The sequence below is a fragment of the Cornus florida genome, unplaced genomic scaffold (assembly GCF_030987335.1).
Source record: "Cornus florida cultivar Cherokee Brave unplaced genomic scaffold, ASM3098733v1 CherokeeBrave_3.0.0_Hap2_Chr04, whole genome shotgun sequence".
Lineage (NCBI taxonomy): Eukaryota > Viridiplantae > Streptophyta > Magnoliopsida > Cornales > Cornaceae > Cornus > Cornus florida.
This window is the reverse complement of record NW_026775574.1, coordinates 19,561,738-19,586,142: the sequence shown is the minus strand read 5'-3', so window position 1 is coordinate 19,586,142 and position 24,405 is coordinate 19,561,738. Positions and strand designations below refer to the sequence as shown.

The 24,405-nt window shown below is 36.5% G+C and overlaps 4 protein-coding genes across 5 annotated transcripts; 1 reads left to right on the top strand and 3 right to left on the bottom strand.

The window, feature by feature from the left end:
- Nucleotides 1–619: 619 nt before the first annotated feature.
- On the bottom strand, nucleotides 620–9,829 carry LOC132302923 (uncharacterized). 2 transcript variants are annotated; one of them, XM_059799928.1, is made up of 9 exons: nucleotides 9,566–9,826; nucleotides 9,304–9,359; nucleotides 8,034–8,196; nucleotides 7,752–7,840; nucleotides 6,726–6,858; nucleotides 6,136–6,228; nucleotides 5,545–5,647; nucleotides 4,589–4,972; nucleotides 4,144–4,483 (listed from the first exon to the last, which is right to left on the bottom strand). In XM_059799928.1, exons 1-9 carry the CDS (start codon nucleotides 9,734–9,736, stop codon nucleotides 4,464–4,466), a joined length of 1,212 nt encoding a protein of 403 aa, XP_059655911.1. In that variant the 5' UTR covers nucleotides 9,737–9,826; the 3' UTR covers nucleotides 4,144–4,463. The 2 variants fall into 2 exon arrangements, with proteins under 2 accessions (XP_059655912.1, XP_059655911.1); XM_059799929.1 differs by lacking the exons at nucleotides 4,144–4,483; nucleotides 4,589–4,972 and adding an exon at nucleotides 620–1,180 and having other exon boundaries at nucleotides 9,566–9,829.
- LOC132304568 (AP2-like ethylene-responsive transcription factor AIL5) lies at nucleotides 1,285–2,819 on the top strand. Its single transcript, XM_059802326.1, has 6 exons — nucleotides 1,285–1,303; nucleotides 1,442–1,527; nucleotides 1,634–1,707; nucleotides 1,801–1,851; nucleotides 1,950–2,026; nucleotides 2,185–2,819. Exons 1-6 carry the CDS (start codon nucleotides 1,285–1,287, stop codon nucleotides 2,817–2,819), a joined length of 942 nt encoding a protein of 313 aa, XP_059658309.1.
- A 1,118-nt stretch (nucleotides 9,830–10,947) lies between the features above and the next one.
- Nucleotides 10,948–13,509, bottom strand: LOC132302922 (pentatricopeptide repeat-containing protein At2g02750). The gene has a single exon (XM_059799927.1). It carries the CDS (start codon nucleotides 13,236–13,238, stop codon nucleotides 11,391–11,393), a length of 1,848 nt encoding a protein of 615 aa, XP_059655910.1. The 5' UTR covers nucleotides 13,239–13,509; the 3' UTR covers nucleotides 10,948–11,390.
- Nucleotides 13,510–14,373: 864 nt separating this feature from the next.
- On the bottom strand, nucleotides 14,374–16,787 carry LOC132304799 (uncharacterized). Its single transcript, XM_059802518.1, has 5 exons — nucleotides 16,707–16,787; nucleotides 16,614–16,629; nucleotides 16,187–16,514; nucleotides 15,368–15,974; nucleotides 14,374–15,099 (listed from the first exon to the last, which is right to left on the bottom strand). The coding sequence occupies exons 1-5, from the start codon at nucleotides 16,785–16,787 to the stop codon at nucleotides 14,641–14,643; spliced, it is 1,491 nt and encodes a 496-aa protein (XP_059658501.1). The 3' UTR covers nucleotides 14,374–14,640.
- Nucleotides 16,788–24,405: the final 7,618 nt, after the last annotated feature.

Genomic DNA, 24,405 nt, shown 5'->3' with positions numbered 1-24,405 from the left:
AAATTAGTGACTAGTGCAATACTGCAATGTGGTTGAAACCATAGAGCTTTTCTGATCAATGTTTGGGAGATAATTGGTGTCATGTAATTTCCAATCTTTCTGGGGGTGTTGGGATGAAAAGTCAAAAGACAAATTTTACTTTAAACATTATTTTGCATAAAATAATTACGTTATTATCTTCGTGAGACTTTAGCACGTTATTTTTAGTGCATGCCAAAAGTGGTTAATGTGTGAGCCACTAGTTGCATGACTAACTTAAAATACATGATACACCATGTAACATTTGCATGAAGCTTGGGAAAAAACTCTGTTTGGGAAGAACTAAACAATAAAATATTTTATTTTATTTTATTTCAAAATTTTCCTGTACAATTTTTGTGACAAAATAGATAAATTGTGTTAGGATTGGCTATGAGTATATGTTCTAATATGCTTTGAAATGAAAATTTTAAAACAAAACATAGAACCTTGATAACACCGATGAATTGTTCCAATTCAAACCGCAAAGATCTCCTACGTGGAGCACAAAAATATATATATTTTATGACATAAAATTATAGAGCTTGAACTGTAGCCTCACCCTTAACTGGCTATACATGATCTAAAAAAACAATTTAAATGATACAGAAATCATCGACCAGCTTTGTCTTTGTATAACTGTAGCAGTTTTCTACAACAAAAACAAATTAAAATAAAAACAAGAAATCATACATATATAAATATACTTGGGTTGAGTCTCTTAATTACAACCAAGCATATTCAAAACCATTGTCTCTTGCTGTTACATACTGAGGAAAAACAACAGTGATGGAGATGGCCATTGTGAAGTCTGAAGTAAGCCCAGGAAGGCGTCGCTTGTGTGTTGGGGAAGGTGATGTTCCTGTGACCACCAAGTGTGTCAAGAGACGACGCAGAGATCCTTCTGCAGTTACACTTGGCTGCGCGGAGAATCCAGGAGAACAAAACCAGTTGCAGCAGACTCAGAATCAGACCACTACTACAACTTCTGTGAAGAGAAGTTCAAGATTCCGAGGAGTCAGCAGGTCTGATATGGCGAAGATTTTCTGATTTTACGCGTTGCTTTTCGATTGAAAAGTTGAACCTAATAAATTAGATGTGTTTTCCTTCACAGACATCGATGGACAGGGCGATATGAAGCTCATCTATGGGACAAAGGGTCCTGGAATGCAACACAGAGAAAGAAGGGAAAGCAAGGTAGACATCAAAAATCATTAGTTTTGTAACCACTGCTTTACTTTCATATTGAACTTTTCTTGATTACTCATGGCTTCTTTGTTGTCCTGTCATTTGATCTTGCAACGGACACAATAACAGTTTATCTTGGTGAGTACTTCAAGCCCTAATTTTAACGAATATTGGTTTCAAGAATCTAATTTTAAAGGTATATACTAACCTTTTTCTACTGCTAATTCAACAGGAGCATATGATGAAGAAGAATCAGCAGCAAGAGCATATGATTTGGCTGCAATCAAGTATTGGGGACCGACAACTTTCACAAATTTCCCGGTATGTTTTCTAATTCCGGTACTTTACTGTGTTTGTTGAGTTAAATTATGGATAAAAACTCATTTATTCTTATTATGCAACATTTCTTTGATTTATCTTTCTATAGGTATCTGACTATGAGACTGAGATTGAGATAATGCAGAACATAACAAAAGAGGAGTACTTGGCCTCACTGAGAAGGTACTTGAACATTAGGATCACTCACTAGTCTACCCCTTAGTACCAGCTTTGATTTAATCTAACATAGATTGGTTATCTCTTCGTTTATTATAGGAGAAGCAGTGGTTTCTCAAGAGGAGTATCCAAGTACAGAGGAGTTGCAAGGTATCAGAAGTTTTCGACATTTATCTTACCATTTTTCGGTCATTGCTAAAGAGTAAACCGCTCACTCTGAGGTTTTGTTTCTGGTTTTTGACCTGCAGGCACCATCACAATGGTAGATGGGAAGCGCGGATTGGGAGGGTGTTTGGAAACAAATATCTCTACCTTGGCACGTACAGTGAGTTTAACCTCTGATGTTTTTCGTCTTGTAATATATATGAGTGTATGTATCACCACACGCGCGTCAGATTGAAGAATTGCTTGAGGATTCTTAGAATCTTCATATCGAACAGCTTGTTCATGCATCTTATAAAGGACTTGTTCTTTTGCTTATAGGCACTCAAGAAGAGGCTGCTAGAGCTTATGATATTGCAGCAATTGAGTACAGGGGGGTGAATGCAGTAACAAACTTTGACCTAAGCACATATATCAGATGGCTAAGACCAGGTGACAATTCACTTGGCTTTCAGGATCCAAAGCAAAACATGGAGTCTCAGCTTCATACCTCTACTAACCGCATTCCAAGCGAGGAACCTGAATATCCCTTGTATTCTAGTTCTTACACCATGGCAGACTTTGCTATTCCTCCGAAACAAGAAGTTGTTGAAAGGACGATGCCCCTTACTCCCTGTCCATGCCCATGCCCCAAGTCATCATCTTCTCCAACTGCACTTGGCCTTCTCCTTAGATCTTCTATGTTCAGAGAACTGGTTGAGAAGAACTCAAATGTCAGTGACGAAGAAACCGAGGAAAATGACACAAAGAAAAAATTTCGGCTTGGCACTGATGATGAGTTTGGAGGGATGTTTTATGCCGGAACTGGCAGTTTACCACCATATGTGTGCTCTTCCAATGGTGATAAGTTGCCTGGCTTGGAGTCACAGGGGGAGAATGCGTCTGCATTGTACAATCGAACAGCGCATAAGTCCCTCTGGAATGATGCCCTAAACATGCCTTCTTCCATGCATTAACTAACTGTAACTCTTTCCGAGGGTCATGACCGGTACTCAGAAACAGATGAGAGGCAGTCTCTTGTTTAGCAGTAGAAGACATAGAAGTGACTAACTTTGGGTTATGCATAATCTGTACTTATTGTCTGAAATAAAACTGATCTGTTTCAGAAATTTTCAGTCTAACAAACAATGGTGCATCATGCTATTAATGAATATCTTAAAGAATGTGGCCCTTGGTAAGACTTCATATGTATGTCCTAAACCTTGGAGAATCTTGAAGTGCCTAAGGATTATAAGATGAAAGCACTAAAAAAGCAGAGACTTTTAACATTCCCAGACTAGCAGAGGACATTGTTTGGACAACATTTTTGAATCATGGTATTTAACTAACAAGTTAAAAAATTATTATCTTTAAATACACACTTCTTCCAAATGAATCCCAAAGGCACACTACTCAAACTTTAGAGAATGCACCGCAAGCAGAGCTTTTGTTCAAGTTTCCCTGCCTGGGACTGAGCCATGAAGTTGAGGTTCCTCCAAATTTCCAAAGCCCCAACCCTCCAACCACACTTGTACGCCATCTCCACCGGTCAACACCAGAGGCATGAAGGATCAGATCACTGCAATGAAGGGGGGATGATGAACGGACACTGCTCAACTGCCATGAAAGCATGGTAGTACCTAAGCGTATGCTTTTCTGGTCTACTCTAAAGCAAGACAGAAAAGTGCAGACCATCAAGAAGTGGATGCACTCAAAGTCGCAATTAGCACATTCATGTGAACAATGCACAAGCCACACTAATTAATTACTGAAGAATTGTATAACATAAATCTGCCACGGTCAGATGTGGAAGTGCAGATGCACTTCGTTCTTCATGCTAAGATTAGACATTGAGAGGCCTTCCTTGAACCACAATTTCAGTAGGATGCCATGGGTAAGTCCTGTAGTGGAAGCTGAAGACGCAGTTACGTGGAGGAAGCCCTGTATGGCTCACTATGGAACCAGCATCAGGATTTAGGATGCAAAGTGTGTATCGTGTTTGTTCCTTTATACAAACATGGTAAGTAATTTGAACCCAACCTCAGAAAAATTATCCGGAAGTTGCACTTACACTATTTTGGTGCTTCTTAACAGTACACACCAGTTCTCGAAATTTTAAATGTTAAACCAATCTGTATAGGGTTGAGGATGGTAGATTCTGGGTTTCAAGTTTACAAATTTTAGAAGAAGAATCAAGATGAATAGACATGAACCCACCAAAGTTTGTTGAGGCCCACTCAGATCATCAATATGCAAATTACTTTCAAGACAGTACATGCCAACATAGTTCCAAGCCACTAATAGAATCAAAATTTTGAATCACATTCAACAATCAATGTCAAATGAACATTTTCATTTAAATTTTTACAAAAAAAAAATACAAGAATGAGAGTTGTTGAGCTTTTTATCACCCTGGTGTCGCGTTACCCCTACAGCATCATCAAAGCAGTAGTGTTTAACCAACGAGTTCAAGATGGATTGGTGTGGTTCCTCAACAGTCTACGCCTAGGGCATCAGAATATTGAACTATGAACGAAGGCGCCTAGAGGGAAACGCTTATTGGCTGGTCATTGTGAGGCTCAAATTCTTGACTAGAGGGGACACCAAATGCCTCTAGCTTCCTAATGTTTTGGGATACATTCTGCAGTCAAAGCCACTATCAAACCACTTGACATGGGAAAAAAAGAGGAAGAAAAATTAAAGGAGGAAACAAAGTAAGTGGAGATGATCAGGTTTTAACACTAACGTTGAATGTGTTCCGTCTTTCTACTAGGACATGTCCTAATATTGTGCCCTTTTTCATGGCAAAGCCGGCAGGAATAGGTCCTACTTTTAGAGGCAACAAGACCTTTCCATCTATCAACAATATCTAATTTTACACTCTTGCCTTGTAGCTGGGGACATGTCCTGCGATTATGACCGCTTTGACCACATATCTTGCAACAGTGATGCCTTGGGACATTGTTTTTCGATTCATTTGTTTTCGACTTCCAACAGGTTCTTTTGTTATGCCCCTTCTCCCCACATAACTGGCATCTGAACCGTCTGCCAATCAAGTTATCCAGAAGTTCTGGGCAGTAGTGCCTTCTATGCCCTTCACGTCCACAATTTCTACAATAAAATTTTACTCCTGCATGGGAAAGAGGAATTTGAGTGATATTTGAAAAATCTGTAGTCCTCAATTAAGAACTTGGTAGCACTCAAATTTGTGGGGCTAAAGAGATTCCAGTTATCTAAATATTAAACTTGCACTAATGACAACAGTACTTGTTCATTTGAACAATATTCCAAGTATGATAATTCATGTGAAGAGAAGAAGACTACTAGTGTTTTTCATCTTTGAATAAATGTGGAGAGCAGTCTAATACGGCCTCATCGAGAAGGTCATTGTCACAAATTAAATCAAGCAATTTTTTGTATTTTATATTAATGAAGCTTTAGAAATGATAATAAATAAAAAAATCTTATTATATAACATCGATGTGCGCACAGAAGAACATTATTCACCAACAAGAGAGAACAGGCATGAAAACTTAAGGGGCTGAGCAAGACATGGTTAAAAATACTTGCAGCATAGCAAGGCAACAAATGAACCAATAAAATATTGCATCATGCAGAAATATTCCCATGAAGTAAAAGGAAACTATACTACAGAAAGCTGTCACTGAGTGCTGCATCTATAATAATAGTATGTAAACAGACCTTTCATGGCAATGCTTCTCCTACGACGGTTCTCTGGATCACGAAAGAAAGCTTTCATAGTTTCAGAAGCATGCTTCCTTGCAATAGCAGTCCCTTTAGCTTTCTGCATAAAATATAATACTTCAAATCTGACCTTCCTGTTGAGTTGCATGAAACTATTGTGCATTGATAACATTTCTTCCTGACTATTTTAAATATACATGCAAACTACCAAGCTTTTGAGAAATGATATGAGCTTCATATGCATTCATTTAGTAATGCTTAATACATTCAGTCACCACACAAAAGAGTTACGTGCTCGTACTTTTGAAAAGTAAATAATCAGGAAAACAGATTATTGTAAATATGCACATTACAGCCTACAGTAAAGCAATACCTCCTAGAAACCAATAAAAATAGAGCTTCGCAGAAGATAAGCTTTTGTTTGACCATCTTCTCATTATTCAAAAACCTTATAAATTGAAAAATGAAAATTGCTTATATAAACCATCATCTAATATGAACCAAGTCCAGATTCTTATTTTTTTTTTTTTATAGAATCAAACTAAAAATCCCATAATTCAGACAATAAAAGTTCTTCACAATTCGAACCTTAATTGCAGCCACTCTTTGTGCATGAAGCATAGGATTGCGATGAATAATCTTCATTCTCTTACTAAAGAGTCCAGTTCTGGCATTGAGGCTCTGCAATCATTCAACTAAACAAGAAAGATTAAAATTCATGATAGGGTTAATATAATTAATTAATTAAAAAAAAAATAAAAGTACTAAATTTATGAAAATCTATAAAACACAAGCTATATGAATTTGCAAACTGTAAAACCTGAACTGCTGAACAACATAAAGATCATCCATACAGAAACTTGAAATGCTTTCCTCCAAAAAAATATGAGAAAAAATAATAATAAAATACTTAATTGCTTGGGTTATTAGAGTCTGGATATTTTGAACGAAGACAAACTCTATATTAACAACTCTAAGGTTTATATCTTAATTTGAAATTGCAATTGTACTGCAATTTGGTACCTCAGCATCTGACTATATTAAAATAACAAGTATTAATGAAAAAATAAAAATAAAAATCATCAGTATAGGTAGAAAATAAAGAACGTATAAAATATATTGTCTAACAGAACAAATTCAAGTGTTAAATGCAAACAATATTGATACAAAAAACTTACTTTTAATGATCTGCTTATCTTTAAACCAACTTCAGGAGATGGAGATTGGTATACACGCTTTGATTTTTGCTTCACATCCAGATTTATTTCTAGGTTGTCTACTTCATCATCTTCCTTTACTTTAAAGGGAGAACTGAAAAGGCATATTCATTTCATTTAAATGAATAAAAAAGCAGATAGACATTAAAAAGCACACACATCCATTAAATGAATGAAGCGTACAACATAAAGAAACAATCACTGAGAAATTCTATAAAACTTGCATAGTTCTATAAATTGTAAGAAGTTCCAAAAGGAAAGAAAACTACATATTCAATAAAAAGGAGTGGCATAAGCTATAAAGGGTTTCTTAAGAATACTATTATTAAGGAAACTAATGAAGATGAATAACCTGAAAATACGAGTCTCAACCATTCCTATCTCCCATGGCTATGAGCATTAAAAAAAACTCAATTATGCACATAATTCTCCTATGACCCATGTTTTCTGCTGTGAATTGTCTGACAGGGAAATTCCAATCCCGATCCACATATTAATTTTTACATAAATTATTAAATCCTGCCAACCCAAAAGAGAATAAATAAATAAATGTGTTACCCTTGTGCAGACTAGAGAAGTTATGTCTTTATAATTTTTCTTTTTTTCTTTTCTTTTTTTTTTTTTTCTTTTTTTTCCTTTCTTTCTTTCGTTTACTGTTACATGATTTATCTTCCAGTCTACAAGTGATAAGAAGTATAGGATTAATAATTATAATTTTAGGCTTTGATGCCAGGTGATAAAAACATCATATGGAGGGTAATTAGCCTCAAAGTTTTTTCTTGGCCCTCCTCTGGCTATTGGCAAGCTTCTTTGCAACTATGTATCAGCAGTGTTGTATTCTCGTTTGAGTGTTTCTCAGTTATAGGGGTCAGCCATACATTGAACCAAAAAGATAAAAAGATAAAACACAAAAAAATAAATAAATAAATAAATAAAAAATAAAAATGGTATATTTAAATAAAAGCATTATGTGAAATAGTTATGTACCTCGAGCGGGCTTTCTCCCAAGGCTGTTCATCAATTGCCTCTTCCCATATAACACAATCTCCAAAGCACTGATGACAAGTCCTTATACCCTGTTAAAGTTGACGATTAAGGAAATAGAAAACATGAACAAGAGGATAAATCTATTAGTACTACAAAGATTGACCAGGGAAAGTATCTCCATCCATTATATGATAAATAGCAATCAAATGGAAGGTATGTAAGATACTCGTCAATTTATTATCTATGTGGAATTTGAGATAGGAGATGAGCAAGATTATTTACCTTTCCATTACACTCTGTACAATCTAATCTAGATCTCTCTATTCCACATTCTGTACATGGAGTATAACCCCTTCCCCTGCAACTTGGGCAAGGTAACTCTCTGATGTACTGGCCGTTAGGACCAAACCAGGATCTTGGCTTGGGTGCACCAGAAATAATATTCCTGAATTAAAATGACAATGGAAATGTCACACCATCATTGCAAATAGGAAAACCAATAAAATACAATTGATCCACTGTGTCATCTAATCCAGCATCACTTGGTACATAACAAGAGTAGTTGAGCCTTGTTTGTTACAGCTTATGAACTGCAACTTTTGAACTTGCTTATGATAAGTTGTTTTCAGACCGTTACGGTGTTGATAAGCAGCTTAAAATAAGTCAAAAAAACACATTTTGGGCGAAGTAGCTCAGAAAGTGCCACTGATCTTATAATCAACAGGAACTTTATTCAATCCTTTTAAGGTTCCAATTACGCCCTCTTTACAGCTAGACTAGAGTCACTATACCACGCATTTCCCTCTACAAGGCACATAAGAGATCCCCTCCCATTTCTCTCACAATTGATGCTCTCTCCTCCTATCTTTCTACACCAATGAGTGCAATCAACAATTGAATTGCCATATAGCTGCATTTGCAACAAAAACAATCAACGATATGAGCAACATGCACTATGACCACTGGTGACCTGCAGCAATATTTCATTATGTGTCAATTTTCATAGTTTCTGCAATTACATATGATCAAGTGCTTCCTTTTAAGATATTGCACTGTGTTTCTTTTTTAAACAACTAGTCCGCTAATGAGTCAAATAATCAATAGTGAGTGGTGACCACAGTAACATTTTCGAACTCTCATGCCAAATAGTTCTCTCCAGCTCACCAATAATCACTTATTCGACAGTCACCTATTATTAATCACTTGTTTATAAGCCTGTCTATGTCAAACAACTACTAATAACTAATCTACAACACCCAAAACTAATCTCAACTTTAAAATTGAAATAGCAATCAGAAAATCATCTCAATTGAGCTTTCTAGGCTATAAATGTAAGTTTACAATAATATTGCCACCAATATAAATGCGTGTAAATTGTAATGAATCTAGAAACAATGCGCCGCATAGTTAGAGTACATGACACAAAGAACCATATTTTATTTCTTTCAAATCCCAATTCTTCAAATCCCAAACATATATGCACGTAAATAGATGCAAACATATAAACATACATACACAAAGATAGAGCACGAGAGAGAGAAAGAGATAAAACCTTGGCTGTAAATCGGCTGTAAGGCCAAAGAGGTCCTCTGAAGGATCATAACCGGACTGTCAATGAAAGACATAAAACGGTTGTTAATAACAATTTAGTGAAAATCATTTTGATGGGAAATAACACACAAATGTAGATGAATTTCATAAAAATTTCCAAATACTATCCAACTTCGTGCACAAAATACCAACTCAGTAGATAAACTAAATGTGTGTGTGTATATATATACACAAACAGAGAGAGAAGGAGATAGAGAGAATGCCTGGTTTGAATTGGGAGGCGGTGAAACTGAATCATCGTTCAAGGAAGAAGAGATTTGGGATGGAGGGAAGGTAATTTTTCTTTTGGAGTGAACGAAAATCAAGAAACGGACATTTCCATTGTGCCTCCTCTGAGGGACCAAGACCCTGAAGGAGGAAAAAAGTGACGACATTTTATATGAATTGAGAAAGAGAATGGTGAGTGATGCAAGGGATGCAGAGAAGATAGAGATGCTCCAGGATTCTAATCCTTTTTCGTGTGGTGTGTGGATACGAATGCGACAAGCGGGCGCCACTCTAGTGTAATAAAATAAATAAATAAAACACTCATAGAAAAAAGAAAAATTAAATAAAAGTTTAACTGTAAGCTAAAAAAATTAAAACAACTTACGCATTTTGGAGTGGACAGAATTGCTTATATGGTCAATGTTCATTGAGTAGAGTTTTTAATAACTTCTCCAATGTACAAGGATAAAAAATACAAATACATAATTTTTTATATTTTTTAACTTTCTGTTTCAATATTATATTTTAGAATTTTCAAAATTAAAATATTTGATTTGTTAATTCTAGAGACTTCTTAAAATAAAAAATAATAATAATTTTTATTTAATTTTTTTTCTTCAACTTTTTATTTCAAAAATTATTATATTAACATTTTATTCTCCCTTCGTACTAACGATGTGGAAGAATAACTAAATTCGAAGTAAAGTTGATCAGAATATCTAATTCACTACTTTAATAACAGAGTACTCAAGTATAACTTATATAGCCCTTGAATTTCTTATTCAGGTGATGATCGTGTCTAGTATAAATACTTCAATCACTGTATTTGAAGATAGAAATCTCTCAATTGACTAATAGTTAGTGACAAAACAGTGCATAAGTTCAACCGTGGGTGCAAGGGCAAATTCAAGTGCTGGAGCATAAATACGACAAAATATAAGTCACATAGGGTGAAAATGGAAATCAGAGCGCATGCGAAGCGGGAGCACTTCGAACTTGACGGTGAAATTGTTGAGAAGAATTATGTGACTTAAATTGTACTAGTCTTATTAGGAACCAAATGAAGATGAGATTGTTAGAATTTAGATCCAATCTAGTTAGGCTTTGCGTGCGCTATTGTTTTGATGCTAAACTTCTAAGTCTAGGACTTCTCATTAGGCATAGCATCACTAAATAGAACTCTATAAACTCACAAGCTTATGCCAGTCACATTCTATAAACTCTTCGGACCTGTACAGTTGCACAATTTCCGTCATTTTGTGTTTCTTCGGCTTTCATCCTTTCAATTATAAATTGCTCTGATCTTTGCGATCTTATATCTCAAAGAACAATAATATCAACAAACGCAAAACACTCTCATGACCACAGTTATATAAAATCATCAAAGTTAGGTTTTCATTTCCAAACAATCGTTAAATACAATTTGTTCCTGGAGAAGTATTCACAGCATAAAATTGCTCACTCATTTGAGACCATTTCCTTCTTCCTTAAAAAAATTACATTTAGTGATGGACTTCATGAACACCGTTGCTTCAGAACCCACGATAGTTGAAGGTTGGCACACCAGTACACGAGCCACAGTCTTGCGTCCAAGTCCATTCACACGATTTGAGGACGAAGTAGTAGTTGGCTTCTGAGCCTCCTCACCATTTTGATGACTAGTTTGTATTTGCAGTGCAATAAATGTAGAATCAGTGAAACGTCAGTTATCAAAATCAGTAAAACTTCATGAGCCATCAGAGATGAAGCCAATTCTAGCTCAGGACAAGAGGACAGTCGAGGAAGGTTTTTTTCACCATGTCTTATGCAAATGCGGTTCCTTTATGTTACTCCTATCAAACTTAAGCCAGGGTGCTTCTTCAATTTCCTATCATTCATCGTCTCTCTAACCATTTCCAAATCCTTCCACCTCCCCTGTGCAGCATAAATGTTGGACAATATCACATACGGAGTTGGGTTCTTGGGTTCTAACTCTAAAAGCTTTTCAGCCACTTCTTCTCCCAGTTTGGAATCTGAATGACACCTACAAGCACCAAGTAAAGAAGCAAAAACAGAAGCAGAAGGCTCGGGTATTTTTTGTAATAGTTCCCAAGCTTCGTTGAGACGGCCAGACCTACCCAAGAGGTCAACCATGCAATTAAAATGCTGATGAGTTGGGCTTAAGCAATAATCTCTGTTCATCATCCTAAAGACTTGCCATCCCTTTTCAACCTGACCGGTGTGACTGCACACTGATAAAATGATATTGAAAGTTGCTGAATTTGGTTGTACCTTCTCTTCCACCATCTGATCAAATATTTTAAAAGCAGTTTCATATTCTCCATTTCTTCCATACCCAGAAAGCAATGCATTCCAGATTGCTGGATCACTGGTCTTTGTCTCGAATTGATCAAAAACTTTGCGTGCCCAAGATGATTGCCCACACTTCATGTACATGTCAATGAGTGCAGTAGAGATGAATTCATCCCTACAGATATCAGTTCTAATAGTGTGTCCATGAATCTCTTTTCCACACCGTAGAGCATACAGAGCCGAGCAAGCTGGTAGAAGACTAGTGATAGATTTCATACTTGGCATTACACCAGCTGACTGCATCCTTTTGAAGAATATGATAGCTTCAACATCTCTCCCTAGTTGGGAAAACCCACTAATCATTGAATTCCATGTCGCGGAATCTGGTTCTAGTCCTTCAGATTCTAACTGCACGAAGAGCTCAATGGCATTGTTGCTTTGTCCATTCGACATCATTCCCACGATCATTGAATTCCATGTTATCAAATTCCTGCTGCCATTTAGTTCATTGAAAATGTCATAGGCCCATTGCCAACAACCACACTTGGAATACATATCGACTAATGCAGTTCCTACCATAATATCAAAACCCATATTATATTTAGCAACAAGTCCATGAACCTGCCTGCCAAAACGAAGATAATGAAGCTCCGAACATGCAGAGATAACAGAAATGAAAGTCACTGAATTGGGAACTTCACCTGAAAATCCCCTCATGTCCTTGAACACATCCAACACCACCCGAGGAACCCCATTTCGCAACAACCCTGAAATATATGCATTATAGCTCACCACATTCCTATCAGAAACCATTTGAAACACCTTTGCTGCAGAAACCAACTCCGCACAGCTACAATACATGCTCACAAGTGACGTCCCAACATAAACTTCAGTCTCAACTCCTAATTTAACAGCCAAACAATGTAATTGATCGCCATGTTTGACACTTTCACACGCAGACAAGACACTAGCTATAGAAACTGTACTGGGTCCTAAATCACGAACTAGTGTGAAGACCCTCAAGGCTTCATTGAAATACCCATTTTGCAAGAACCCGGAAATCGCAACATTGAGGGAAGCCAAGTTTGGTTCAGGAATTTCAGTGAACACCTTGAGGGCATCTTCAAAGCGATGAAGTTTCAGGTACATGTCCGTGATAGCTGTGGAGGTGTAGATGTCTATGCCAAAACCAGTTTTGATGATATGGGTGTGTACCATTTGGCCCTGAACCGGTGCTTTGAGCTTGCCACAGGCCTTGAGGAGAGAAGGGAAGGTGAATTTGTTGGGAGGTAGAGAGAGAGAGTGGTGTTGAGAGTACAAGCAGAGAGCTTCTCTGTAGAGTCCATCTGCAACTAGCTTTGTTATTTCGCGCTTCATGGGATGAACCCAAAATTGAGAGCATCACCATTGGTCTTTCAAGTGACAGATTGGGAGTGTACTTAACCTCAAGTTATCTGTTTATCAATTATTTAAAGCATCATTGAATCTTGAATGGTCCAAGTAAATTTGATTTAGGTCGCCTCAAATAGTTGTCCGTCGGTGTTTGAATCCTCGGATGCTGGTACATGATTACGTTTACATGTCTCTAATTGAACTTGTAAGTAAATTCATTTACGTTTACATGTTTCTAATTCAACGTGTAAATAAATTTGTTACACTTTACTAAAATTCATTTACATTCATTTTCTTCTTCTATTTATAGAAACTTATCCTTATCCTAAAAATCCATTTATCATTTTTAAACCTCATGATAATGTGGACTTTATTCCTTCTAAACAGGCTGGACCTCCCCTTGGGCCTCACTCTCAGTTAACACTGGCCTTGAAAGAGAGGAAGTGAGCTGGGGGGCCGCTGGGCCCCTTCCTTAACTGGCAGACTGGGCTAAAGTTGGCCCAGTGAAATTTTATACCCCTTCACTAATAATGAATTATAAATATTTTAAAAGGTCTGAAACTCTCATCGTATAACAAAAATAAAACTAAATTTGGATACAAAAATTTTAAAAAGATTTAAAAACTCAATTATTAAGCAAAATTTCTTATTCAAATTTGGACTGTATGCATTAATGTAGTTCCAAGATGTTCAATAATTAATTCAACCAAATATGAATCAAGTTCAATAAATTTAGGCCAGCAATATGAATTGCAGCTTTAAAATTAAAATTAGTGAAATTGAAGAAACTTTTAATTTAATATAATGAGTTACTTTTTTCTAATTCTACCAATTTCATATCTGTCAAACACAACCTTGATAAATTTTAAAATAAGATTAAGCTTGTCTTGTAAATGTCATGAAATAAACTCAATTACCATGGTTGGAGTTCACTGTATATATATATATATATATATATATTCATATATATATTATTATTATTATTATTATTATTTATTCATAACAATGGGTCCTCGAGACTTTTGCTTTATCTGCTCTAGAATTACATACAACCACATTGATCTTAGTAAAAGTTGCTTTAGACTACTAGGCAGAACTAGTTGATTCTTAAGAAAAACATTTGAAGTAGTCTCTAGTCCACACTCCAAAATCAATACACTATTAATCCTGCCATAAGCATAAGAATGGAAATGCCATCATAAAGTTTTTTATAGACTAAAATCAATAATTTCTCAGCCATCAGAAAAAAAAAAAAAAAATTAGAACCCCCAAGTCACATTCATTCCATATTGTTCACATCAGATAGCACAAGCTAACATAAAATAAGTTCAATTTTATTTCTTATGAGGTCCATATCAACTTGCAAATTTCCAAGAAGATGAGTCTTTCATGCAATGCAGAAGGCAAAGAGTGAAGTTCCTGGAGTCCAATTTGGGTGAAACTTTGCCAGACTAACTGAATATCCACTGCCAATGTAAATGCACCCATAACTCACTGATGCACCACCATATATAGTAGCACCGGTATTGTAAGACCACAAAATAGCCCCGGTATTGGCATCCATTGCATAGATAGGACCATTAGAAGCTACTGAACCAGCAAAAAGGATACCTCTGGCTAGTGTCACCGGTGCTTGGGAAGTTTCGTTGCTTGGATTGGCCGTGGTCCATACAATGTTACCAGAATTCGCGTCCAGAGCTACCCATGCACCGGCTGTTGTTGTTTGCTTAGATGGTGAAAGAGGGAAGGTCACTCTGTCACTGTTGGCTATGTTTGTGTACACTCTTTTTCCGTCTGTGGCTGCTCCCCATATCCCTCCTCCCTCCTTGCCTCCTGGTCCTGCTACCTACAAAATTAGACGGTAAACTTTAGCAAATGATCATCTCAAATCCTATGTAGAATGGATTAATTCAACTTCAATGCGATAGGTAACAATTGTGAGTCTAATTTGCATCCTAGGTGACGTCAAAATTTTCATATTGTCACAATAAAGGTGGAATGTAATCAAGAGTCATGTACCTATGTAGAATGGATTAATTCAACTTCAATGACTTGCATTCTTGTATAGTATAATGCATTGTGAGGTGAAATGTATCGTGGAGTAATGTACTTACATTAAACCAGACTATGTCACCATTGTCACGGTCTAGAGCCCAGACAAAGCCACTCTTCTGCACTGCCACAACAATATCGTGAACCTGTCCATCTGCAAGTATTATGCTAAGCAACATGGGGGCCTCTCCAAAATCTGCATCCTCATTTGGCCCCGGTGGACAGTCGGGATTATTAGGGACTAAGCACGCGAAATAGAAAACGTCGTAGCCACCTAGTTGTCTTGACCATATCATCTTTCCGGAATCAATATCAAATGCCAGGATCGAGTTGAAGTTGATATCTGGCCCAATGCACTGATCAGGATGAGTCGGTTTTGTTTTATTATTGTTCTGCTCTTCTTGACATTGTAGCACCACAGGTGGAGCATTGTAGAGGTTGCCAGTTGCAACATAAACAAGTCCCCTGTCTGTGTCAATGGCAGGGCTGCTTCCCCAAATAGCCGCGCCTGAGTAGCCCCCTAGTTTGCCACCATTATCAGGAAGAGTGAAAGTTTTCCAGAAAATTGCACCAGTTCTAACATCTAGCTTTGCCAGGCTGCCCCGGAATGTGCAACACAGTTCGGCTGGCACTATTTCTTCTAATGATGATACTCCAATGTAGTACGCCCTACAAAAAGCGAGACCAAAACTTATTGTTCATATGGAAGAACTTCTATTAATTAGCTTTCTTTATGGAAGATGAAAGTAGGACAATATTAGTACTACTTATTATTTAGAAAATTTTGAAAACAATAGTTATTCTAGATTTTGTATTCAATAAAGGCCTTAGATTTTGTTCTTGTGATATATATGATGACTAGAATAGAGAGATTGACTAACCCCTTATGAACAGTTCCTGATGAAGTAATTAGAGCTAGTGGGTGCTGGTCTAGGTGAGTGAGCCACACCAGATTTCCAGTCAAACGAGTAACGGCAATCACAACTGCAGGCCCATAGATTCCAACAATGAGAAGGTTGCCGGCTACTGTAGGGGTGGATCTCGATGCAGACACATTCACCACAGTCCCGGTTCCACTCAGACCGGTCAGCTGACCAAGGTTCTGTTTCCATAAAACAGCACCATTGAAGGCATTCACTGCATACAAAAATCCATTCCAAGAGGGGAAGTACACTGCTCCATTGGCTACTGCTGGTGTTGCAGATATGTCTTTTCCAGCAAAGAATTTCCATTTTAACCTCAAATTTCGTACAGATTTTGGGTTGATCAGCAATTATCGATTGGCATACCTACTATTAGTTATATCACCTCTATGATTTAACCACTGAAGCCAAAAAAGAAACTTGTTATAAAATTGAAGTCAAAAAGAGACTGCAATGGCAATGAAGAACTAGTACTTACCTCTGCAATTGTATTAGGGACAAGTATGGATAAACACAGTGGCATGAGAAGGATAACAAGAGTGCCATGATTGTTTAACATCGATATCTGTATTAAAGCGCTTCGCTATGAAGTGTTTATTGAAGAGATGTGAAAAATTAGGTGGCTGCTTCTAATTAGCGAAGAGAGTAGAGGAGGTGCATGGTTATCTCATTTTGTTTTGGATCATTGTACCAGTTGTTTAAATTCTATGATGTTAGCAAGTGAACTTTATTGGTGTGTCACATATAACAGCTAAGATACGCGTTAAAGCAACATATATTCTGCTCATTATCTGGCAAGAACTGTTACATATTATTGAGTCAAGAAATTTAAAAAACTCCCCCATCCAAGGGTGTCATGCTGTCACTTGTCTGATTCCGAATGCTCATCTAAACTAATCAAACCACTTATATGGCTAATCTACGGAGCCTTGAGTAATCAGTAATTAAAACTATTATGAAAAATGGAATCAATGAGCAATTTCAGAATCGGGAACAAATTTAAGAATTAAGCTTATGCATTGATGTTTTCAGTGCAATAATTCAGCCACCTAGGTGTGACTAAAGGGTTACTATATGGTCTACAAAATCATGACCATGCCAAGAGAACAAAGCCAACAATCATTAACATACACAAACACATGAAGACACATATACAAAACAGTCACCTAAGCAATGGAACATAAATGCATCCAAATCAAGGGATACTCCAACATAGGATGTGACTTCTAGTGTGTGCTGTTTTGTTTCTGTATATCATTATTATATATGTAGTGCCGTTACTAATTGAACAGTGAAGGGAGGCCGGAATATTGGCCAAAAAGCCTGCTTTATGGGGTTCTTAGTGTTGGAAACAGAGGCATTAAAAGCATAAACTTTGGATGAGATTTGGAATAGATTCTGTTAAGAATTTTTTGCGCGTCTCTAGATGAGCGTGTTTCTCTCTGTAAGGAGATGAATGCAGTATATTTACTTTCTCAAATCTGTCTCCGGGTGAATGAGAAATTAACGGAGTTTTGATAAGCCTAAATGGGTATGCAAAATATAAGAAGTGTTTGTCCCACATGAAAAAAAATGTTAAAACCAATTGAAATTTAAATAAGCCAAATTTGGGCTTGGGCTTGGGCTTGGGCTTGGGTTTGGGTCTAATTGTAAAGTTCAATTATTCTTTTTACTAAATAGAATCTTGGATTGGGCCTTTAATTTTGGGCTGGACTTATTTAAATGGGTGGTTGGTTTTTGAATTTAAATTAAAAGTTAGGTTTTTTTTTTTTTTTTTTCCAAAGGGTTGCATCTATTTCTAAAGGGTTGTATTTGTTTTTCAAATAGTTACATCTATTTCTAAAGGGTTGCAACTCAAAACCAACAGACACCATGTGAACAACCTATTGGAATGGATGTGTCTATTGGTGAACAGACACCATGTGAACCATTGTAACCTATTGGAATAAATGTGTTTAGTGGTGAACAGACACCATGTGAACCATTGCAACCTATTGGAATGGATGTGTCTATTGGTGAACAGATACCATGTGAACCATTGCAACCTATTGCAATGGTTGTGTCTAATGATGAAGAGATGCACCCAACCCGAAAAGGCATTTCTGTTTCTATAAATACCCCCCTTTGGATCATTTGCAAGTTGTTCATTGTCATTTTCTTCTATCTCCCTCTCTAGACTTGAACCCAACCCAAGTGAGTTCAAACTATAGGTTAAGTGGTCCGAACCACTCAGACCCTAATCCAATTTCATCGAACCATATTAAGATTGGTCCAAACCATTTGGTTCGGATTGCACCCAATTTAGCATTTATATGGTATAGATACATTTTTGAGTCAGAGAGAGTATTACACGGAGGAGGTTCGCTGTATCCACGAGTTTATAGTGCTGCTACTGGTGGATGTAGACCATTGTATCATGGGAGATAGACACCACTGAGTCCGTTAGCACCATAGCGGGGCGAATCTGTCTTAAGGACATAGTATTCAATACTAGCCTCGGTCCAGGTTCTTTATTTATTATTATTGTTTTATTGCTTTATTTTGCATATTTAATTATCTCATGACATATTAGTATAAAGTTTGTTATATCTTAAATGTTACATGAAGCATATAATTTACCAACAATCTTAAGACAGATTCATTCCTTGCGCAAGTTTTACTATATGTTTCTATTTAAGATATAAAGAAATAAAAATTATATTAATAATTGAGATATAATAAAATAATGTTATATACATTATTATATAATAATATACTAAATATTGATGTGTTCAATATTATGTGAAATTGAAACATGTTATATAAGTAGATTATTGAATTATTTATATAATTCAATATTGGTTGAATTATTTTAATTCTGTAATATGATATTATGTAGTATATTATATTATCTTAAATTTGTGCCAACTAGAGGTGAAAAAAGGTACTTTGTTATTTTTATCAATGATTGCATAAGATGATGTTATGTATATCTGCTACGAAGTAAAGATAAACCTTAGAAATGTTTAAACATTACAAAAGTGAGGTTAAGAATTTGTGAATACAAAACATCATGTGTTAATATTTGTTTAGAATATGGTATCATTCACGAAGAAATGATGAATGCTATATTGATAAGTTCTGGTTTAACTCAGAATTTGTGGGGGGAAGTTTTGCTTGCTGCAAATTATTTTACTCAATAAAATACCTCTAAAGAAAACGAATATGACACCATATGAATTATGGAAAGGTTGAAAACCTTTTTATAAATTCTTAAAAGTGTGGAGGTGTCTAACTAAAGTTGCAGTTCCTATTCCTAAGAAAATTAAAGTTAGACTTAAAATGTGGCAACCTTGGGAGTGGGTGTGCCATGGGCGAGTGCAAGAAGCACCGACAGGTTACCACACTGGGTGAGCTATAGGTGCACAGTCCCACATCACTTAGGGAAGGAAAATGTGAAGTGTTTTTATGTGATAGTGTTATCTCCAATTGGTATGTGGCACTTTGGGATAAAACTCAAAACAAACAATATCATACCATGTGTTAGAGTGGTTAATTACATGTAACATTTGATATGTTATACTCATAACAGCAGTACATATCATTTTCTTGTGCATAAATTATACAATGAAAATAAAGATGAACTTAGACATAGTAGGTGGGCTAGAACGTCTAAATCATTTGGTCCTTATTTTCTAACATGTTTATTGGAGAATGAACTACAAAGTTTTAAGGAAGCAAAGTCTTCTCCTAATTATTATTATTTCTTAAATTAATTATGTGATATAATTAATCATGTGATATAATATGAAACTATATTGTTATGCAAGTTCAATATTATTTTTATAAATATTTATTTTTATTTGATACTATAATATTGAACTATGTAGTTGAATATACTTAGTGTGCATAGTAATTCAATTTTACAATATAATTTATTTAATATGTGATATTATTAACTTTGTATAAGAGTTCATGACTGGTTTGTGTATTTAATACAACAAACAAAAATTTACTAGTCCAATTATGTCAATTCTCCCAATAGTCAAGGGAAAAAGATCTATACTAGTGTTTAAGACACATATAGCTCTGAATGAGCTGAATAAGAGAAAATTTTCCAATAACTCGAAAGAGTTTAATGGAAAATATTATGGATACACTAAGCAAGTATATCGAGACAAGCTAAATCAAGCTAGTTAGCTCTAATGTACAATTTAACTAAAAGTTAAAATGTTATTGAGTTGCAAACTAGTTAGCTTAGATGATTAATGACGTGCACAGAACCTAAGAGGAATATGAAAAAATGTTAGTTGGTTCTAGCTCTCAACTTGATAGTAAAAAAACATGAGGGTGATGGGTAGCCATTTTAGCCATACGCTATTTGAGTTATACATCATATATGCTCATGTAGGAGGGAATAATACTACTTGTAAAGTAGTAGTTTTTGAAGAATATTCTGCAAAACAAATTACTCTACTATCAAGGCAGTATACTTAGATAAGTGTGTACTAAAGTTATGAGTTATTAGAATTGATAGTTAAACAAATTTAACTTCAAGCTAGCGATAATAGCTGAGAAGTGGGTGCTCATCATAACCTAATAGTGAGATATGAGAAGAGTGTACTTAATCTAAGCTAGTAATGATAGCTAAGAACTCACTTTTAACTAGTAATGATAGCTGAGAAGTGAGTGTTCACTCTGTGGTGATTGTATCCAAAGCTTAAATAATAAGATAATTATTTGCTGAAATGATTGAGTTATGTGATGTGTGACACATGAAAGGTTATGACATGTTAATATGACTGACTTAACATGAACCTAAACATGAATAACTCAATTCATAAATACAAGAGATGTAGAAACAAATATAAATTTGAGCCCATTGTAATTAATATCTCTAGAATTAATTTACAGTAACGTCGGTGACATATTATAAAAACAAACTAGAAATAAAGTGAATGCATATGCACTAGAGACTATTATACATGTTTATTGAGAAGCGAATATAGAACCTTGGAAAGGTAGATAAGGTGAAATATTTAATATATGGTATTTCAAGAGTTGGAAAACTATAAGAAATATATCATATATAAAATTTCAGGATTTTCCCAAAGTTGTGGGGGGATATTGTCCACAGATGAAATTTGTTATGAGTTACCTCATCAGATAAAAAATACTTATAAATATAGAAGTTCTTAATCCTAAGAGATTTGGATAGAACCAAAAATCATTTATAATATTATAACAATAGTGCATGTTGTTTCCTACGAGAAAAATATTATGGAACAATTAGAAGAGTTCTTTTTTACAGTTGAAGAGCTGAGTTATTTGTTCTAGTTGAAAAGTCAAGTGTGCAAGCTTATAACTCCTTCAGTGGATTAGAGCAAAAACTAAGACAATGACATAAATGTGATGTATAAGTCATTGTATGCCTTAAAAAAAAAAAAAAAAATTAATGATATACTAATTAGTATATTTGATATGAAAGATTTAATATCTGATAACATAGTATATTCTCAATAGAGTGAGATTGAGATAATACTAGTTATGATAACAAAAGTACCTCCGCTGGGACTTCTATAGTTCGAGGTATCTTTCCAGTTTTTAGTTATTGGGCTAGAGTTCTTGTTAACACAGGTGCATCACATTTATTCATATCTGCTTTATTTGCACATTCTTTGGGTCTGGAGGTCACGCAGCGGGATGGTTTCCTTTATGTTGACACACCAGTTAGGGTCCAGTGTTTTTGGACTGTGTTTGTCAGGGTTGTGCTATCGAGATAGCTGGGCAAACCTTAGAGTTCGATTTCATCGTTTTTGACATGACGGGCTTTGACGTCATTCTTGGGATGGACTGGTTGTCTTTCTTCTATGCCACGATTGATTGTTTCCATGGGCGAGTATCTATTTGCACTCTTGCGGGAGATTGTTTTCACTTCATGGGAGATCGAAGTGATTCTCACTCGACCATGATTTTTAATATTCGTGACTAGAGTCGCCATAGGTCTTACTTGGCTAGCCTATTAGCTGACGAGGACAGTAGTTTGGGCCATGTTTTTTTGGCAGTTATAGGCAAGTTTCTAGATATCTTTCTGGAGGAGTTGACGGAGCTTCCTCCTCTTCGGGAAGTTGTCTGTGCCATCGATGTCATTCCCAGTACTGCGCCGATCTCTATGGCACCGTACCGTATGGCACCAACAGAGCTTAATGAGTTAAAAGGTCAATTGGATCATTTAAAAGCTTTATTCATCCTAATGCTTCACCCTAGGGAGCACCGGTTCTTTTTGTGAAGAAGAATGATGGGTCTTTGAGACTTTGCATCGATTATCGCAAGCTGAACCACTCCACAATCAAGAACAGGTATCCTTTGCCTAGGATTGATGACTTGTTTGATCAGTTGAAGGGAACCACTTGTTTTTTGAAGATTGAATTGAGATTGGGTTACTATCAGTTGAGGGTTAAGGATGAGAATATATCCAAGACTGCTTTCCGCACACGATATGGCCAATATGAGTTTCTAGTGATGCCATTTGGTTTGACCAATGCTTCAGCAGCTTTTATGGACTTGATGAACCGTGTATTTAGTGACCATCTTGATTAGTTCATTGTGGTCTTTGTTGACGACATTCTCGTATACTCAGCTTCAGTGAAAGAACATGAATATCATTTGAGGACAGTGTTGCAGATCCTTAGGGATAATCAATTGTATGCCAAGTTCGAGAAGTGTGAATTTGGCTACTGGAGGTGAAGTTCCTTGGACATGTTGTGTCAAGGGGTAGTGTTGCAGTAGATCCATCAAAGATTGAATCGGTGATGGATTGGGAATCTCCAAAGACAGTATTTAAGATCCGGAGTTTTCTTGGCCTAGCTGGCTACTACTGGAGATTTGTTCAGCATTTCTCTCATTTAACGGCACCTTTGACTCGACTTACCCGCAAGGGGGTCAAGTTCGTATGGAAAAAGGCTTGTGAGTTTGCTTTTCAGGAGTTGAATGTCAGGATGACATTGGCTTCAGTTTTAATCATTCCTGAACGTGGTTTGGGTTATGTGATCTTCTGTGATGCTTCACGGGAAGGTTTGGGTTGCGTCTTGATGCAGACAAAGCAGGTAGTTGCTTATGGGTCTCGACAGTTGAAGACTCATAAGTTGAATTATCCAACACATGATTTAGAGTTGGCAGCAGTTATCTTTACCCTGAAGGTGCGGAGACGTTATTTGTACGGGGAAAAGTTTGAGGTTTTCTCCGATCATAAGAGTCTCAAGTATCTCTTCTCTCAGAAGGATTTGAACTTAAGGCAGCACAGATGGGTCGAGTTCATAGAGGACTATGACTTTGAGTTGTAGTACCATCCGGGTAAGGCCAACGTAGTGGCCGATGCATTGAGTAGAAAGTTACGGGGGACTCTTACTAGCATTTCCATTTGCAGATGGAAAATGCTAGAAGAGCTTGTAGATCTTGGTTTAGAGTCTTACAAAGATGTTTCACCTGCTATTTTATTTAGCCTTGTGGCTCAACCTGCACTTGTTAGCAGAATTGTTGAGGCTCAGTTGGAGGATGGGGAGATGAAGGCCATCCATGTTCGGATTTCAGGTGGTAAGAATGTAAAAGGTTGGACCTTACATTCAGACGGTGGTCTCAGGTACAAGGGGATGATGTTCGTGAAGATGTTCTTCAGAATTTTCACCACTCTCAGCTTGCAGTTCATCCTGGTGGTACGAAGATGTATTACAATCTGCGACGATAGTTTTGGTGGCAGGGCATGAAATAGGATGCTTCACAGTTTGTGGCTCGATGCCTTACTTGTCAACAAGTGAAAGCAAAGCATCAACGACCTGCAGGATTGTTACAACCATTACCAGTAGCTGAGTGGAAATGGGAACATATCACTATGGATTTCGTAACGGGACTTCCGAGGTCTCAGGTAGGGAATGATGCCGTTTGGGTCATAGTTGACAGGTTGACTAAGACGGTTCACTTCTTGCCCATGGCGGTGACAGACAGTGCAGAGAGATTGAGTGGACTGTATGTAAGGCAGATTGTCAGGCTTCACGGGGTTCCTGTATCTATTGTTTCGGATAGGGATTCGCGGTTCACGTCTTACTTTTGGCAGAATTTTCAGAAGGCTCTTGATACGGGGCTTCACTTCAGCACAGCATTCCATCCTCAGACTGATGGTCAATTGGACCGCACTATTCAGA

Coding starts and splice junctions, on each gene's coding strand:
- LOC132302922 (XM_059799927.1), bottom strand. CDS start 13,238: ATGAAGCGCGAAATAACAAAGCTAGTTGCAGATGGACTCTACAGAGAA.
- LOC132302923 (XM_059799928.1), bottom strand. CDS start 9,736: ATGTCGTCACTTTTTTCCTCCTTCAGGGTCTTGGTCCCTCAGAGGAGG. Junction 4,973..5,544: donor GAGAAGCATTGCCATGAAAG/GTCTGTTTACAT, acceptor TTTCCCATGCAG/GAGTAAAATTTTATTGTAGA. Junction 4,484..4,588: donor AAAGACGGAACACATTCAAC/GTTAGTGTTAAA, acceptor CTTTGACTGCAG/AATGTATCCCAAAACATTAG.
- LOC132304568 (XM_059802326.1), top strand. Junction 1,708..1,800: donor TACTTGGCCTCACTGAGAAG/GTACTTGAACAT, acceptor CGTTTATTATAG/GAGAAGCAGTGGTTTCTCAA. Junction 2,027..2,184: donor TCTCTACCTTGGCACGTACA/GTGAGTTTAACC, acceptor TTTTGCTTATAG/GCACTCAAGAAGAGGCTGCT.
- LOC132304799 (XM_059802518.1), bottom strand. CDS start 16,787: ATGTTAAACAATCATGGCACTCTTGTTATCCTTCTCATGCCACTGTGT. Junction 15,975..16,186: donor TCAGGAACTGTTCATAAGGG/GTTAGTCAATCT, acceptor CGCTTTTTGTAG/GGCGTACTACATTGGAGTAT. Junction 15,100..15,367: donor GTGACATAGTCTGGTTTAAT/GTAAGTACATTA, acceptor CTAATTTTGTAG/GTAGCAGGACCAGGAGGCAA.